The sequence below is a fragment of the Typopeltis vanoorti genome, chromosome 21, assembly GCF_054136105.1.
Source record: "Typopeltis vanoorti isolate ZY-2024b chromosome 21, IOZ_Tvanoo_1.0, whole genome shotgun sequence".
NCBI lineage: Eukaryota > Metazoa > Arthropoda > Arachnida > Uropygi > Thelyphonidae > Typopeltis > Typopeltis vanoorti.
This window is the reverse complement of record NC_143569.1, coordinates 28,421,586-28,437,019: the sequence shown is the minus strand read 5'-3', so window position 1 is coordinate 28,437,019 and position 15,434 is coordinate 28,421,586. Positions and strand designations below refer to the sequence as shown.

Here is a 15,434-nt window from a genome sequence, read left to right as displayed (position 1 = left end):
ACCCAATTTTGTCACAAAAGTTATGCAGTTTACAGAGTGGCCGTTACCATAGAGATGATGTCACGTTCGCTGTCACCCATGGAGATAGATGGTGATATAAGAGACCATCCGAGGAGCGGAAAGAAATAGAAAGCAACGAGAATCTCTTGTTATTTGTCTAGACCGTGTGTTCCGAAAGGAGAAATACGATGTCATCAGTGGTCTGCCTCAACCTTTGCAGGGCTACTCTGCTGGAATTGTTAGCGGATGGAACTCCTGTTCGTTTGTTTAATGCCGATAGAATTGCGTATTATCTACACTTTACTGGGCATGGAACAAACACTGGAAGATAAGGAAACAGGAGACGCAGACATTTGTTTTATTTTAAGTGAAAAAAATAAAAACTTTGTAACGAACAAACCAGTTAAGATACCAGGATTTTAAAAGCTTATCTAGGATAAGTCGGATTTTGGAGATCTCTCGACGCAAAAGAAGGTCTCCATAGGAAAAATATATAGATAATTTAAAATTTACGAAAAAGCATCGATTCAAGGTTTTTAGGGATCGTCTTGCATTTGTCGATGCATTGCAGTTGCTCCTGCGCTATGCAGTGAATCCATCTTTACAGGGGAATAAATCGAAGCATATTTTTCAGAAAGAAAAGTATGTTAATACTGTGTTTTTGAGGAAGACAATTTGTAGAAATGTCTGAAAGAGTGAAGGGTTAGGCCTTTCGTCTTAAAACTACCTTCCTTCATAAAGCACAATTGATTTTCATAATAAAGGTTCACGATCCTATTGTTGGTTTCGTTTTTCATCCAACCTTATATTTGCTAGTTGTTGGTTGACCCCACATTCAAACATAAAGAATTTTTTTTATTATACTGCGCCGCTCAATCTTTGAAATCACACAATTATTGTGAAAGAATCGAGCATCAAATACCACAACAGCAACGTGGATTTACTACAGGCCGAAATTTTCTTACTTATACATAGGGTTTCCCACAAGATTCATATTTTAATGAGTGGTGCAATGAAACTGAAATTAGGCAAGCACAAGAATCAAGTTAAACAAGATATTTAATTCTCTCACAAAATTATTCTTACATAAGAAACAAGAACTCTATTAAGATAAATACAATTAGAAAATAATTTATGCATTCCATAAAGTATTTAGATTCTACTCAGCTCAGTGCATCATTTACTGCTAGAACTTAAATATAAGGCTTTCACAATTCTCATCCATTAGGATTTTTCAACTTAGTTTCACTTTAAACAACAACAATATTCAGCAAAACACTTAAAAACTAATTATTGTTTATTTTTTACGGTATATATTAGAACACAGAAACTAAGTAAATAATTAATTTATTAACTTATTGCTGATATTTCGCTGGTGTAATAACCAGCATCTTCAGAGCACAAAAACACAGTTTGTTACAATACACGAGACTATGACAGTCATGTTCTCATAGTCTCGCGTATTGTAACAAACTGTGTTTTTGTGCTCTGAAAATGCTGGTTATAACACCAGCGAAATATCAGCAATAAGTTAATAAATTAATTATTTACTTAGTTTCTGTGTTTTAATATATACCGTAAAAAAATAAACAACATGTTCGACGAACACATAAGTCTGTCCACACACTTAAAAACTAATTCTTTTTAGTCTCATAGAATAATCATAAACTTCAATTTTATCAAACACTTAGCTGGCATCATCAATATCTATCAGAGGATTAAAATAGTTCTTAAAAGGCTGGGTCTTGAATTTATATATACGTTGTGAGATAATACATTCAAACAAGAACTAATTCTTCGATGAAGTTTCTCACATTAGTTTCACAAGGAAACGTTTTATAATATCACTCATTCAGGCTTGACTAGCTGACTCCTGCAACACGAAATTTGACCAAGTTCTCCAGAGGACACAAGCAACACTATCACACATTAGTTATATTATTATTATTATTATTCCGGGAAACTCCAAGGAGTCGACAGACTCATCGAGGGAGGCCCTAACATCATGTCAAGAACAACTATTCGACATTCGCACGGTATCTATCATACCTTGCCTTGAACTCATTCACGGTCGTAGCACCCACAACAGACTCTGGAAGCTTATTCCACTCATTTACCACTCTCCAAGTAAAGAACCTAGCTCTAACACCCTTGTCAACCACGCTCTTGCCCAGCTTCCATGCATGGCCCCTAGTCCTCCCACCACCAGTCATATTTTCAAAAATATCTTCTGGATCAATCTTATAAAAACCGTTCAGTAATTTGAATGTCTCAATCATATCACCCCTCCTTCGCCTATCGTCCAATTTCTGCAACCCACAAATCTTCAACCTATTCTCATAAGGTTCATTCCACAGACCTGCTATCATCTTGGTCACTCGTCTCTGGACCCTCTCCACTTCTTCCCATCACGAAGAAACCCTGGTGCCCATAGCTGGGCACAGAAGTCCAGATGGGGTCTTATCAAGGCTCGATACAGAGGAACAACAACTTGTTCGTCTCTGCATGTTAAAGTATTTTTCAGAAGCCAAGTGATTTGGTGAGCTGTTTTAGTTACTTTTGCAATGTGTCCCCTAAACTTCAACTCCCTATCCACCAACACTCCCAAATCCCTGGCCTCATCAATCTCCTGGAGTATGGTTCCACTAATGCAATATACTGCTGCTAATCTTTTCACTCCACAGTGCATAACCTTACACTTTGCCACATTAAATTGACATCCATTTTTCCTAGCCCAGTCCTCCAAACTATCCAAATCATCCTGTAAAATTTTGACATCCTGTGCACTCACAATTGCTCTACCCAACTTTGCATCATCAGCAAACAAGTGAACACTTCCTCTCAGATCCTTTCCAATATCATTGATGAACAAATTGAAAAGCAGTGGTCCAAGAACAGAGCCCTGTGGCACTCCACTAGTCACAAGACGTCTTTTAGACTCCACTCCTGAATAAACCACTCTTTGATATCTCTCCTTCAACCACCCTCCTATCCATTTCACCAACCCTATATCTATACCCATCTGCTCCAGTTTACTGATTAGGGTTCCATGTGGTATCCTATCAAAGGCCTTGGCAAGGTCCAGTAGTATCATTGTAAACCCATTACCCCTATCCAGTTCAGCCGTCACTGTGTTATAAAACGTGAGCAAGTTACTGAGGCATGATCTACCCTTCACAAAACCATGTTGTCCCCCATACAATATCCCATTTTCATCTATCCAATCCTGTATTCTTTTCTTGACTAATTTCTGTAAGACCTTGACAATGATTCCTGATATGCTAATCGGTCGGTAATTTACAACAGCAGGCTTGGAACCACCTTTATGCAGTGGAACTATTTTCCCCTCTTTCCACCCGCTCGGGACTAACCCAGACCCGAGACTCAAATTAAACAAAATTGTCAAGGGTACTGACAATTCTTTAGCTGCTTCTCGTAGAACACGAGCTGGTATACCATCCAATCCCACAGATGTATTGACATTGAGGTTATGCAATAGACTACTCACCTGCACTTCATTAACCACAATTCCCGTATAATCTACTGGTTTATTCGTTTCTGCAATGTCACCACGTGGATGATATACTCTTGCAAAGTGCTCACTCAGTAACTCAACTATCTCAACTGATTCAGTTACCTCCCTACCATCGGCATTCTTTAAAATCAATCTGCCATGTACATTTTTCCTTTTACTTGCTACATATCTAAAAAAACTGTTTAGGATTCTCTTTAGCCTGCATGGCCAATGTTCTTTCGTAATCCTTTTTTGCTTTTCTTACCACACTCGTCACCCTTCTGGCCTGCGCTTTATACCGTTCATGTGCCTGCCGGTCACCCTTCTCCTTAAATTCCCTCCATAGTTGTTTCTTTTTTTGCAGCTCAAGCTTAATGGTGTTATTCATCCATTTAACCCCTACTTGATTTATTATTCGGACTCTAGGTATACAGTCAGCCATTGCTTCATGCAAGCACTTCTTAACTACCTCCCATGCACTATCAACTTCTAGTCCTTGCAGTTGTACATGCCATGGCACTGAACCAATCAAACTCCTAAGCTTGTCATACTTTCCAGCCCGATAATTCCACATGTACCCTGTCTTAATTGAAAATTCTACACCTTTAGCCACCTCCCAAGTTAAGACCCTATGATCACTCTCACCGATTGGTGGCAATGTGGTCATATTTGTTACAGCCAATTCCTCAGATGTAATTACTAGGTCAAGCACTCTCTGACCCCTAGTATTTTCCATTACATGCTGTCGCAGATAGTTATCCCTTAATAACCGCATCAAATCCAGTTCCTTCCTTCCGTGTGTCCTCTCCTCACTCCAATCAATGAGACCATAGTTGAAATCTCCCATAATAATCACCCTCCTTCCACCCATTTCTTCTATTTGCTTGTGCATACTGTCACCACCATCTTTTCCATCACCTGGTCTATAGCAGCACCCAATTGTATATTTAGTTCTGCTAGCCACAATCTCACACCAAATGGCCTCAAATGTGCTCTTTTCTCTATCCTGCAATTCAACTCTATTCTTCTTGGCTGGAGCTCATCAGCTATCAACAACAATACTCCTCCCCCCATTTTATTCTCTCTGTCATTCCTGAACACACTATACCCATCACATTCAATCCCACTAATTATATCATCTACAGTCAGCCATGTTTCACTAATACCTATAACCTGTGGTCTGGAAGTGCCAACCATGGCCAAAAACTCTTCCTTCTTGTTCCTAATACTCCTAGTATTAGTGTACATGAATTTAAGACCCCCATTAGCCCCAACCCTACCTTGCTGCCTTATATTAACTATCCCACTCAGATTTGTTGTCCTTATTTGCTCTGGCATATTATATTCATTCTTACATTCAACTGCCTCCATAAGGACTGTATATCTACTCCTCCCCCTTAACAAATCTAGTTTCCCTGAATTTGCACATCCACTACATTCAGCAACACTTTCTCAAGTCTTCTTACACCGTAACCATTCAAATGCAAGCCATCCATCTTATATAGATCCTTTCTCCCATCAAACTCACTCCACACATCCACAAATTCCACACCACTCGTCATACATAACCCACGCATAAAGTCATTCGCAATTATGGCCCTCCTTTTAAACATTTCACTGTCATACCGTGGCAAAAGACCAATCATTCTAACTCTCTCACTCTTTTCTTTTGCTACCTCAAACAATTCATTCAGGTCTTCTATCATTTCCATTTTATCTCCTTTCAAATCATTCGTACCTGCCACAACAATCATTTCTTTCACCCTTTCCTTTTGCTCTCTAATAGACGCAGTTACGTCCTTTATGGTCGCACCAGGTTGGTACGATTTTGTCAAATCCTCTACTAACACACCTCGTACTAACGAGTCTCCATACAGCACTCTATCCTTCATTTTGTTCATGTTCACATTCATACGTCTATTTTTCCTGTCATACCTTTTATTATTGGTTGGTTCATTCAGTCTACTTTTGTTCATGCACTCTAGCTGCTGTTTTGCTCTTTTTATCGCACTATTCAACAACGCGATCTCACTCAATGCATCTATCTCATCTTTTTTATTCTCTGAGAAACCATTTATACTATCATTCACACTTTCTACATTCACACTCTCACAATTTTCATGTACAACCTTGCCGTTTCTTGTCATATCTCTATTTCCTTCATTCTGAAGGTTGACAAAAATATCACACTCACGATCCGAAATACACTTCAATTCCTCATTCTCTCTACATTTTCTACACACATTCAATCCTTTATTATCATCTAACCACACTCCGACCGCACTCCGCAAAGCGTACATTTCACAGCTAGTACACTGACTCATTTCTTTTATACTACCGTTCTTTGATAAGGATGGCGAACCTTCATTACTGGCCGCCATTTTCCTTCGCACAGGTGCCATACGTGTCATTTGCAACGTGTTTTGTCAAATTATACGTTATAACACACCAAAAACAGACGCACTAAAATACGCAAGGCAAACAAAACAAAACTACACAATATTAAGTAATTTGTATCGATAACTGAAAATGATACTTATCTTATCTGGAGCTTGCACGAACACTACACATTACGAATTCATCTAGCGGCGACTTCCCGACATAGATTATATTATAAAACACTTTAGTACACTAACCACGCTAATAAAGCTCCAATAATATACCAAAATTACACACTTAAGTCCATTACATTGAATCCAAAACATCAATAAATCAACAAAAATCACAAATCTCTCAGGAGCTCTCCGATAGCACGTCCGTTCACCAGCTAGCCTCGACACCCGATCTAGATTATAGAATAGATATTCTTACCGGTATGGTCATATAGCTTGCACGTTATGGAAAACTCTTACAGCACTTCTAGGCACTCGATAATCTTCCACTATAGGCAACATAAAACTTATGGTATTCCTGATTTCAATAACTTATTTCTGAAGAGTGGAAAATGTATTTTCTTGCTCGTAATAATTTATCTTATGATAAATCGCAATCATATTATTATCCTTTCACTCGGGTAAATTTCCTTACAAGGCGACAGGAAACTATAAATAAATATGAGTTCGAAGTAAGATTCATTAAAATAGGAACAAGTTTCCAAATCTTCGTTACGTCATACGATCCCAGGTTAGATCACATCTCACGACCTTCCTATACTCTCTCCATTTTCTTTCTGGTTCCTTCTTCCTCTATCCCGTAAATCCTCTGTCGTTTTCCCGCCCAAACTTGTTTTTCTTCGCTATTTCAGTTTACAACGAAATTCCCACATGATTGTCGTACAGTTCCCAACGCTAAGGCACGCGCTATCTCAAAATAAGTTAGTTTTCTGACAGCAGCCAATCAAATCACATTAGCAGAGTCCCTTAGAAATACTTTCACTCTCAGTAACAACAAATAAAATGCGTATATTACAGTTCGGTTAGGATACATTTACAAGTTAATATAAAGAATTTATATAAGATAAATAACTAAAAACAATTAAAATTATTATTTCAATGAACAAAAAATAGTAAGTGTTTAATTTACTTAGGAGCAAACTTAGCTCAGGAAATGCAATTCATGTTAAATCATGAATGAAGTATTAATAATCATAAAATTCTTCATTCGCAATTTAACACTATGTATATGAACCCATGGTTGGAAGTTTTACCTCTTATATAACTTCTCAACTACATCTTTAGGCTACAAAATGAGCTGAATAATAACACATATGTGATTCTCTAAGAGAGCCATCTCTTTTAGCTAGTCTGTTCGTCTTATATGCTGAGAAATGTCATCCTCTCCCCTACTAAACAATGGGCTACATTTAGTCTTAAATGTTTTTCTACCAAAGCTGTAAACCAGAAATCTTCCGTTGAATGATTTCTGGTTTACATAATGAAAGCTAATTATTTTCTTTCCTTTTCACTTTTTTATTTGTAAAAAAACTCGCTTACTACTGCTTAATTCTTTTCTCTATTAACTTAAATTTCTTACATTCGTATAAACTTACTTGAAAAATTATAAGAGAATATTTGAAATTTGTCTTAAAATTTGATTTGGTTTGACGACATTCTCTGATAAATAGTTTTAAATGGGAAAATATTTAGATGGTATCTAATATTTGAATATCTTTTACACTTTAGAATTGAAAATTTTGTATTTATTATAACATTAGTAGCTTAATTTAGGGATGTCGAATAATTACAAAAAAAAAAGATAGGGAAAAAAAAGTTAATTATATCAGTAGCCAAGCTAAGTTAACTTAAAAAAAACGTTCTCTTTGTAAATCTGGCAGATCACTCGGAAATAACCTTTGCTATTAGAATAATTAAGGCATAGTATAGTATAGTAGCAGAAGTATAGTATACGTCTATATATTTATAGAATTTTTTGTGATTCGCAGTGAGTGAAAAAATTTGGGGATATTAAAGTTAAGTTTACATTTAAGCTAAAGAACTACGAAGAGTCTTAAAACCACGTTGCAAATTGCTTGGAAATGGAAGAGAATAGAATGTTTTAAGAATCCAACTATAATTAATTTTGCAGTAAGTGAAATCTCCATCAAGATATAGTAAATGGAAGAAAGAACGTCATGAAATGGCATTATCCTTTTGAAGATCGTGCACTAAAACATGTACTGATGATTGTGCGCAAGCAGAACCCACTGTTGCCATGGTAATGTGCGTCTTATTTGTCTGTTTGAGAAAAACAATCGAATAATTTTGAATGATCTAAAACTATGACTTTATTCCGTAGGAAGTATTCCTTTGCGTGCGTGCAAGCGAAAGAGAGAGAGAGAGAGAGAGAGATGAAACAATTATTCTGCATGACCAATCAATACTTACATCTTACAATCAAGTCCAAGTCTATTCTTTCTTCTCCTAGGCTGTTGTTAGCAACACAGTAATATTTTCCTGCATCTGAAATGTGCACTTTTTGGATGACGAGAGTTCCGTCCATGACTTTCGAATTTCTTTGAAGATCCACTGGAAGAGGCTGACCATCCATATTCCTGTACCATGTATACGTGGGTGGTGGATTGGAATGGGCTACGCATGGTAATCTTGCAATTTTCCCTTCTTTAACTTCCCAAGTAATTCCTTCTTGGATAACTTTCGGAGGAGTTCTTCCTGTTGGATCTAGAAACAATAGAAACCCTGCCTGTGAAATCAGTCAAATCTTTATTATATAAAAAGTCGAATTATGAAGGAATAAATTCGATAAACGACACATACACACAAAACAAATATTGGACCAACAGCAGACGTAAAAAATAAATTCCCAAAATGACGTCATTAATAATAACGAAATCTAAATTCCAGTTGGTCATTGTGACGTCACTGCACGCAATATATATGTTTGTGCAGTAAGGTAAATCTTGACGTGTTCAGTTATTAAAACGTTCTTTTATTAATAACAGGAAAACAAAAAAAAATAATTTCTAACAATGCGCGCGCAGTTGAGTGTCAACGACCAATCATCTTCCAGCATTTTTTTTTTTTTTTTTTTGGAGTGTGTGCTGAAAAATAGAAATAATGCATTCAGCACAGAAACTAGTTAATAATGTAGGATGTCGTGTAATTATGGCAATATAAATTACTTGGAAATGCATAGAGTACTCACCTAGAGGAAATGATACTTGAATTAATTCGAAAATATTTCCACATGTAACTCTTCCGAGAATCATTAATTTGCTACCTGATCACGTACTTCCGATTGTGAGTTATTGACTTAATATCGCGTGAACAAGTAATGAAAAGAAATGCGGCATAAGAATAAATTCGAAATTGTTAGTTACAGTCGAATTAGGAGTTTATGTTGGGTTCATTATGTCCGTCCGTATGCGTATTTGTTCTCGAAATCAACAATAATATTTACTCAAGTCATAATAAATCATAAGGTTTGGTTGCCGTATACCATTAAAACTAAAATAGGCATTCTAGGTTCATCATCTAGAATAGGTATTACAAGGATTCCAAGATACGATGAATTGTGCTCTTTAGTAGTTGGAAGCATTTTTATTTAAAAATACTTTAGTAATGTTCTCAGAATTGGCAGTGGAAATCACAGCTCGATTTAAATATCTATTTTTATAGAAAACTAGATCTATGTGCGTTAAAGTACCCCTTCAGGCTACCATCATAGAGAAAGGACACGTCTTTAAATATTGCCATATGCGAACCAACCGATCCAACTGTAATTAATTTTGCAGTTAGCAAAATCTCCAAGATAGATTATATGATAGAAAGCATGTCATAAATTGGAGTTATGTTTTGAAGATCGTACGCATTTAAAAACACGCACTGATGATTGTGCGCAAGCAGAACCTACTGTTGCCATGATAATGTGAGTCTTATTCGTCTGTTTGATAAATCAATCGAAATAATTGTAATATGGTTCACGAACAACTGGAAGATAATCAATTAGGCGACAAGACAACTACGTGTATCCCCCCCCTTCCAATACAACTTCTGTCATCTACTTACTTTCGACGCTTGACGATAACAAATTGAGCTGCTGAATCAAAAACAAAGTAATTATGAAAAAGGCTGTTGAAGCTGTGTGTGTGTGTGTGTGTGTGTGTGTGTGTGTGTGTGTGTGCGCGCGCGGAAAGTTTTTTTATCTTGGGTATAATATATGTTAAAGATGCCAAGCTATTTTAAACCTGGTTTTACTCCATTTCCCAACTAAGCAAACAGACAAATAAGTCAAGTTTGCGCCTGCACGTAGTGTAAGTCTAGGCAATTCGTGGTAAAGGTTAACTTTGCATTAAAGTTAATATTTACCCTTAATGCAAAGTCCATCTCCTTGAGGAGATGTATGATGCTATGCATTAAAGGCAAGCGGCCACTACCCAGACCGGCTTCGACCTTTATTAAAGTCTCATCAGTGGGAGCCAGGCTTAGAAATACCAAGGTTAAGTAATACAGAGCTTATAAGTATACTTGTTTTTACCAAAACAAGTTACCATAAGGTGCTTTTGACCTTATTAAATAAAAATCTCAGGATGAGAGATAGATGTAGAAAGTACGAGTTACCACGAGTTGCCTAGACTTGCACTACGTGCAGGCACAAACTTGACTTATTTGTCTGTTTGCTTACTTGGGAAATGGAGTAAAACCAGGTTTAAAATGGCTTAACATCTTTAACATATATATACACCCACCCACCCACACACACACACACACACACACACACATACATACATACACAGGGTGTTTCAAAATTCCACGTACAAACTTTGAGGGGAGATAGAGAACATCAAAATCAGCCATATTCACATAGGAAAGCAAGACCGGAAACGCCACCCGAAAGTGATTGATAGGTGGCGCAGTTCGCCAGCGCTCCAGGTGAGCAATTGGGGCTTCATCATTCAAGCTTTCGACGTCGTACGAAGAACATGCGTCGTTTTACGAACGCTGAGATGGCAAACATGCACCTCGTTTACCACATTATGTATCCAACTACTATTGAGCTGTTCAGTTACGCCTAATAAAGTTTTTCACACTACTTACTGCCTTGTGTTATTTCTGTATGTTTGTGTCCCTGTTAGTACCTTCCGATGGCGTTTCCAGTCATGCTTTCCTATGTGAATATAGTTGATTTTGATGGTTTCTACCTCCTCTCAAAGTTCGTACGTGGAACTTTGAACCACCCTATATATATATATATATATATATATATATATAGAGAGAGAGAGAGAGCATATTATTGAAATTATAATTCACGCTGAGGTTCAGAGGAATGTTCCTTCTAGAAAACTTCATCCCATAGCACTGGTGGTTTTGCGATGATTCTAAACAACAGTTATAACCAACGAATATACTGCGTAATACAGAAACTAACCTATAAAATAATGCCTTTTCCTCTTTGTTTCGAAATTGTTCATATTAAAAATGTAGAAAAATCCGAGTGTCTATCCTTGTTCATTTCATCACGAAATATATTATGAACAAATTTCTATCTGTTTCTCCTTAATTCGATTTGATTTTTATCTCGGTAATATGTGGTTGACTAAAACATTAAAATCCGAATATTAAATATGGATTCTAAGTTACAAAGACGTTGAAATAAACCACGACAATGACTAACAGCTACGGAGGTTACTGTTCTATGCAAAGAAATAAAACATGTTACCGCTATGAATAATGTTTTCAGGCCACATTTCAGACAAAATATTTTTGGATTATTTAATTCATAAGAAATATTCAATAACTAGAGTTCAATAAAATCCCGTTATGTCTAAATGTTTGCATTTTTAAGGTTGATGGTTGAAACAATGCAAGTAGACATTGGGAGTAGGCGTCTTTTCAATCATAACGGATTGGTCTTAAGTTCTGGGAATTGTTTTGGATGCAATCAGATCTTACAGAGATAAGAAATATGACTTGGAGTTCTCGAAAACTACGTCCAGTCTTCGAGATTCAACAAAACAATAAAATATTCGTGATATTTTCTTCCTCTACATGTTTGGAAGGGAGCCAAGATTTTATTTTACTCGTAAAAATGGCAAAGCTGGAGACCTCCATGCGAATTGGTGATCTTCGGAAGCTATAGAATGGAGCGAGTTACCATGGGAACGTCTTCATACACAATACAACACGGAAGTTTTACTATCTGAATTGACATAAAAGAAACACCTGTGGTTCGAATTAGAAACGATTTTTCGTAAAGCTACCAATGTTCAGTATTTTTTTTTTATTATTTTGGTAAGGAAGAGTTCGTTTTTAGAGCAAGAATATTTCAACTTATTCATCATATAGTGAATCTATAAATGGAATCGAACGTCCACATCACACAAAAGTTTTTTCCATTTGCAGATTCACTGTGTGAATTTTAATGCTAAGATTGTGTTGAAATTGATTAAAACAATCATCCAGCCAAAAATTACAATTTGGTCGGCTAATCTTTCGGATAAGCATTCTTACTCATATTATCCCCAATCCTTATTTACTCTCATATTTGGAAGCTGAATACTTTAAAAATATAAAACTAAAGCGTATTTAGTGCGTGGAGGCTCTAAAGATTACATAATCCGTACATTCTACTCTAGAGACGATGCATGATGCCTTTTCTAGAAGATTCCAGTCTCTACTAAGTAAGAAAGTTGATGATATCGCACCTAACAATTAAAATCATAAACCACCAAAAAAGACTTAGAATCATCCTTGCCATAGCGGTATCTGAATCCACAGTTTGTAGTCTGAAAAGTGAGTCTATCCACCGGCCATCTAATCCTGGACTATTTAAATATAGATAGACTCGGCTAGTATTAAATATTAGTGTCAATGCCTTAGGATAGATAATTTCCTTTATTTTACCCCGCTTATCTCAAAGATATTTTTGTTATAAAGATGTGATTTTTCTTCTGACGTTTTCTTTAAATTATGTTCTAGACATTTCAGATTCACTTAAACATTAATGTAAGCTTTCCATGGTTTGTGTGTGTACATTTTTGAACAAATAGCTATTCCTCCCCCCCCCATGTTAATTACTTTTAACTACGGTAAACATGCCCACCGCTGCAAAAAATATTACGCTAACTAAACAAAAAATATATTTATCAGACATTTCACATTGACGTCAGCATTATTGCATCTCCACGCACACACAACAGGCCAGACGGTCAGAAAACTCGCAATTCATAGACATAATAGCTTTACTTGCTTCAGTCACAATTCTAGTTAGCGTCAATGCATTTGTTTTAAACAGGGCGATTTGTATAAGTAAGAAGTGCTCATTTCTCTGGCGATAACTAACCCAAAACCAGCTGACGATTAAGTAGAGGACCGAACTCGCGAATGATATTGCTGGATATTAATGTCTAAGATAATATTTTGGAGAACAATCATTTCCAATGAAAGTTGTTGGATCAAGATGACTACTGAGACTTTATTCCTAAGGATAGAGGAAGAGAGAGTTTGTAAAGTGAGTATTTGGCGCAAGATTATGGATACCAAACGATTGTGTATATGACAGCGTTTTAGTTGAATTCTAATACAGCAATAATGTTACCATTGTCTAATTTGTTTATATTAGTTGAACATTTTACTGGCAGGATTTCCCCTATACAATTATATAAAAGAACTGCATGCCTAACAGATAGTATTGTATTTCAGATAGTTTATTGCTTTCTTATAACCCGCCACCAGCTCTAAAGAAAGTATCTGAAGAGAATGAAGTAAGTATTTAAATTAAGACGAAAACACACAACTAAAGAATATTATGGTTGGGTAAAACGTACTATATTAATAATAAACCAATGTCAGCTTTTTCAAGTTATATTAAATTGGTTTGAATGAATTTATTAATTTTTCTGTCTCTTGCCAGGTTGATTTCATTGACAGTTTTCTTATGGACAATTCCCCTTAATTCAAGAAAATTTCCATTAATTGGATTGAATTTATTCAAATCACCCGCATCTCTTTACTTTCCTTTCACTTCTGCATGTTCTAGTTAGAATTTTGGGAGGACAGTTGAAGTTAATGTAAAAATAACACGCATTTAATTTTGCGGTAAAAGTATTAATTTTAAAGCTGGAACCCAATAATTGAAAAAATTACCAAACTGTTATTCTTCAGTTCATACTATTCTAGGCTTCTGTACGGTGCTCTTTATTCATTTAAATTGGCACAAATTTCTAAAATAGTTTTCTTGAATTTCTATATGAAACAATATCATTTAAACTTTAAATATCTTCACCATTATAAATTAAACTAGCTAAATGAGTTAGTTTTGTTAGTTTTTTTCCTATTTATAATACATTTCTGAATTAAATAAAATATCAAGCTCCTTCGCAATATGATACAATAATGTTGCTTCTTATACTTAATAAAAAAAAAGCCTCAGAATTTTTTCAACCTGAAAATTGCACGTACACTGATAGTAAGCAATACGAAACAGATTATTGGGAAGTGTTGCTCAATTTCATGATATTCCAATTACGTTACTTCATTTGAAACATCACTATATATTAGCGTCACTAAATTTGATTACCTCTTGTATAGACACCATCTGCTGAAAGAAATTGTTCGCTAGGCTTTTCCATTTTTTTAAAAAAAAACTGATTTTGATCTTATTAAACTTACTAATAATATTTCTGTCAACTTTTGCTTCTCACTGGTTATTATCCACTTTCCATAAAAATCAACAAGCTCCAAACGTTTTGTACTGATGGGAATGTTCGCTTTTCTAAGGCTGAGAAATCGACTATAAACTGAATTGCTTCTCTTATAAAACAACATGAGAACTAATGCGCGCGCACACACACGCACTCCTGTAAAAAGATACGGCATCCTTTAGCTATACTAAAATTGATGCCAGTACGATATTTGAAAAACTAAATTCTATAAAAAAATCAACAGTTCTTTCAAAAGATATTACGTATACCACATGATAAGTACATGTAAACAATATTGCAGAAAGAATAATAGATATGCCTTTGGGTATTGAATCTATGCATTTTTCTGTAATTAAGCACTCCCAAATCGCTTCATATCTGTTTGATTTTGTAATCAAGGTACGAATTAGGTGAGCCCCTAAGATACTAACAGGGACTCGATCTCCTTTTAAAGGATGATTAAGTCATTTCGATTTAATGCAAACCCATGAGCGTGTCTCCTCATAACTTCAAGACAGCTAATTAACATTGGATAATAAGTATGCATCATCTATTGGCATGGAACAAAGCAAAAGAAACCAGGCCGTGAGAATTTGAAATTAGTTCAGTAGAACGATAAGTTTACTCTTCCCACTTGATGGATTTGTTTACATATGGAAGACGATGCCATGTCTGATGTATGAATATTGTTGTTCCACGTAAGTTTGGTACGTGGAACAACACTTTTGGGGTGGGATTGCTGCTTTTCATTGTATCGATTAAGTCTACTTGTCATAATGCATGGAATTTAAACCGCTAGGTCATACATTGATGTCTTGAATA

At 35.8% G+C, this 15,434-nt stretch overlaps 1 protein-coding gene across 1 annotated transcript in view; it reads right to left on the bottom strand.

Annotated features, from left to right (window-relative positions):
• The window catches only part of LOC150094688 (cell adhesion molecule Dscam1-like), a 374,142-nt gene that overhangs the window by 236,365 nt on the left and 122,343 nt on the right, over positions 1-15,434 (bottom strand). Inside the window, exon 5 of the mRNA XM_090411632.1 lies at positions 8,338-8,631. Coding sequence (XP_090267758.1) covers positions 8,338-8,631 — 294 coding nt within the window. The remainder of the gene's footprint in view (positions 1-8,337; positions 8,632-15,434) is intronic.